At 58.2% G+C, this 2548-nt stretch overlaps 1 protein-coding gene across 1 annotated transcript in view; it reads left to right on the top strand.

The window, feature by feature from the left end:
* The window catches only part of DMAP1 (DNA methyltransferase 1 associated protein 1), a 33391-nt gene extending 31597 nt beyond the window's left edge, over positions 1 to 1794 (top strand). Inside the window, exon 10 of the mRNA XM_009700057.1 lies at positions 1738 to 1794. Coding sequence (XP_009698359.1) covers positions 1738 to 1794 — 57 coding nt within the window. The remainder of the gene's footprint in view (positions 1 to 1737) is intronic.
* The last annotated feature ends 754 nt before the right edge of the window (positions 1795 to 2548 follow it).

Here is a 2548-nt window from a genome sequence, read left to right as displayed (position 1 = left end):
ATATATTCCTCTCTTTTTTTTTTTTTTTAATCGTTCTTACCATTAAAAGAAACTAGACTTGTAAGCTCTTGTAAATTATAATGTAAAACATTTTTTTTAACCAGACAGTTCCCAATTTTGCCCAAGGCAACTGGAATAGCTGCGCCACAGCAGGCAATAGGAAGGTGATTAATATGAATTTGTGACATATTTGAAAGATGGGTCTTTTGCCATATAAAGATTATCAAACACATGTGCTCTTCCCCATTAATTCCACAGCCCTCCCAGGAAAGCCACAAAGCTCAGCTCCTTTGTTTCCAGGGTGGGTTTTTGTTTTTTTTAAATGTACCTTTTGGTCCCCTTGATTACCACATATTTGATTTTTATAGGGCATCTGTTCACGCTGCTGCGTGGGTTCTCTGGCCCTTTTATTTCCCCGTTAATCGGATCCTGCGAAGGTAGCCGTGCCAGGGCGTCTGACGAAATCCGTGTGTGTGTTGTATTTAACTTTTAGCCGTGCAAATTCCATGCTCTGTTTGCCGTCTGCCCAACAGGAACCGGGGGCTGCCTTCCCACCGGGGGAGGCAGGGGGCCTCCCACCATGCACACTGCCGCCGGCAGCACACGCGTGCGGGACCGGCAGGGCTGGAGGAGCAGGGATGGGCAGGCCTCGCTCATTTTGGAGAGCGTGTTGGTGCTGCCTTGTCCATCCCCTGGGTGCTTGCTGGCCTTTGGGGACAGGGGATGGCCGCAGGGCTGGGCACGGCAGCGACCTGACCGCAGTCACCGTGCCTGTGCGGTGTGTGCTGCGGTGCTCGACTCTGCCACTGCCTGCGATGTGCTGCGCAAACCGGACCCGATCTCACGCTGTGCAGTGGGGACCCCAGGGCTGCGGCACCACGTGTCCCTACAGCACCCAGCACACGGGGTACCTGATGGCTCTGGGGCACCATGCACGCAGAGCCCGGCTTTGGGTGCTGACCCTGCCATGGTCTTGGCCATTGAGTACGTGCAGTGCAGCGATATGACTAGGGTGATGCTCCTCGTTTGGTGTGAATGACCCCATCTTTCCTATGGCCGGATTCAGCCCTGAAACCTTGTCCACGAAGGGTGAGGCTCACCAGAGCCTGCTAGTTGCGCTCACGCGTGTCGGTACATACTGCCCACAAAATAGGTGATTTTTTTGAGGAACTGTGGTTCTCTGTCAGCCGCCTGCTCTGCTCCTGGGCCACTTCATGGCAGGTCTGGATGGCGGAGGAGCATTTCCACGCTCTGCCCTAACCCTCACTGAGCACACAGCTGGCTGTAGTGCAGAGCTGCTTTGCCCCTCTCTCAAGGCCCTGCTCCTTAGGGCTTGTTGCATGCCAGCTTGCTTGGTCAGGGCTCCTGGGGCCACTGGGTTGTTGCAGAGCTCAGCCTTTCTCCTGCTTGCTCCCGGACCCTGCGCCACAAAGATGACCATCCCAAAGCCCTGTCTGTGTCAGGGAGGTGACATCCCCTGTGAGGGTGCCATCCCAACCCCTCGTCACTGCTGGATTAGCTCTGTCCCTTCCATCATGCCAGGACCTGGCTCTGCCTTCAGCTGGGCAGATGGCAGCGTGGTCCACTGAGCCCTTCCAGGTGTGATGCTGGAGCCCTGCGACCGGCTCTGGGCCAGGTTCCGGGACAAGTGGGTGTGTTTGCCACGACCTGAGACCTGAGCACTCCTGCCCGCTGACCCTCATTTTTCTTTCGTTTCCCATGTCACTCTTGGAGTAGAGAAAGCGAAGGGAGTCAGCCCCCAGCTCCTCCTCTGTCAAGGTGCAGAAGCCGTGACCCCCTGCGCTGGGTGAGGAGGGGGTGCAGAGCTTTGAGCAGGGCCAGTGCCGTCCCATCCCGGAGCCCCCAGGGAGAGCTGGCTGCCTCCAGCGATGGGGCAGGATGGGGGCCTTGCTGGGGCAAACACGGCAGGGCTGCGGAGAACAGCGGGAGCCATCCCCTGCCCAGCACCATGACCCCAGCCCCATCTGACCCCCGGACACCTGCAGCAGGTGCTGGAGGGCAGCCCCGGGGCCGTGCAGGCCTCTGCCAATGGCCACTGCTCCACCCAAGGCCACACATAAGCTGCCCCATGGCCACTAGCACTAGCTGCAGTTTGTGCTGGTGGGATTATTTTTTTCTTTATATGCCAGATTTTTGTGAGTTTCCCTGTAAATACAGAACCTATCACTTGTTCTGGTGCAGAGTCGTCATCAGCCCTGGTGAGGCCACAGGGAGTGGGAAGAGATGGTGCGAGCTGTCTCACCTCCACCCCAGCCGGGCTGGGGGCTGCTAGCTGCACTGGGGCCATCTGACTCGGTCGTGGGGCAGCAGCAGGAGTTGCTGCAGCCCCTGGTGTCTTTGGGGCTGCCAGGTCTTGCTCCAGGCTGCTGCAGCGCTGCTTGCACCGGGCTGGGGAGCTCCCTCCCGCATCCCACATGCCCAGCCCACCACTCTTCTCCAGTGGCTCTTGCATGCCCCACGCCTGGGTGAGGGGATGCCCCTGCCAGGAAACACTTCTGCTGTCCCCAGCACTCCCCATCAGGCCCGG

This window comes from Cariama cristata, unplaced genomic scaffold (assembly GCF_000690535.1).
Source record: "Cariama cristata isolate BGI_N322 unplaced genomic scaffold, ASM69053v1 scaffold21795, whole genome shotgun sequence".
Lineage (NCBI taxonomy): Eukaryota > Metazoa > Chordata > Aves > Cariamiformes > Cariamidae > Cariama > Cariama cristata.
Note: the sequence above shows the minus strand (reverse complement) of the source record. Positions and strands in the feature narration are given on the sequence as shown.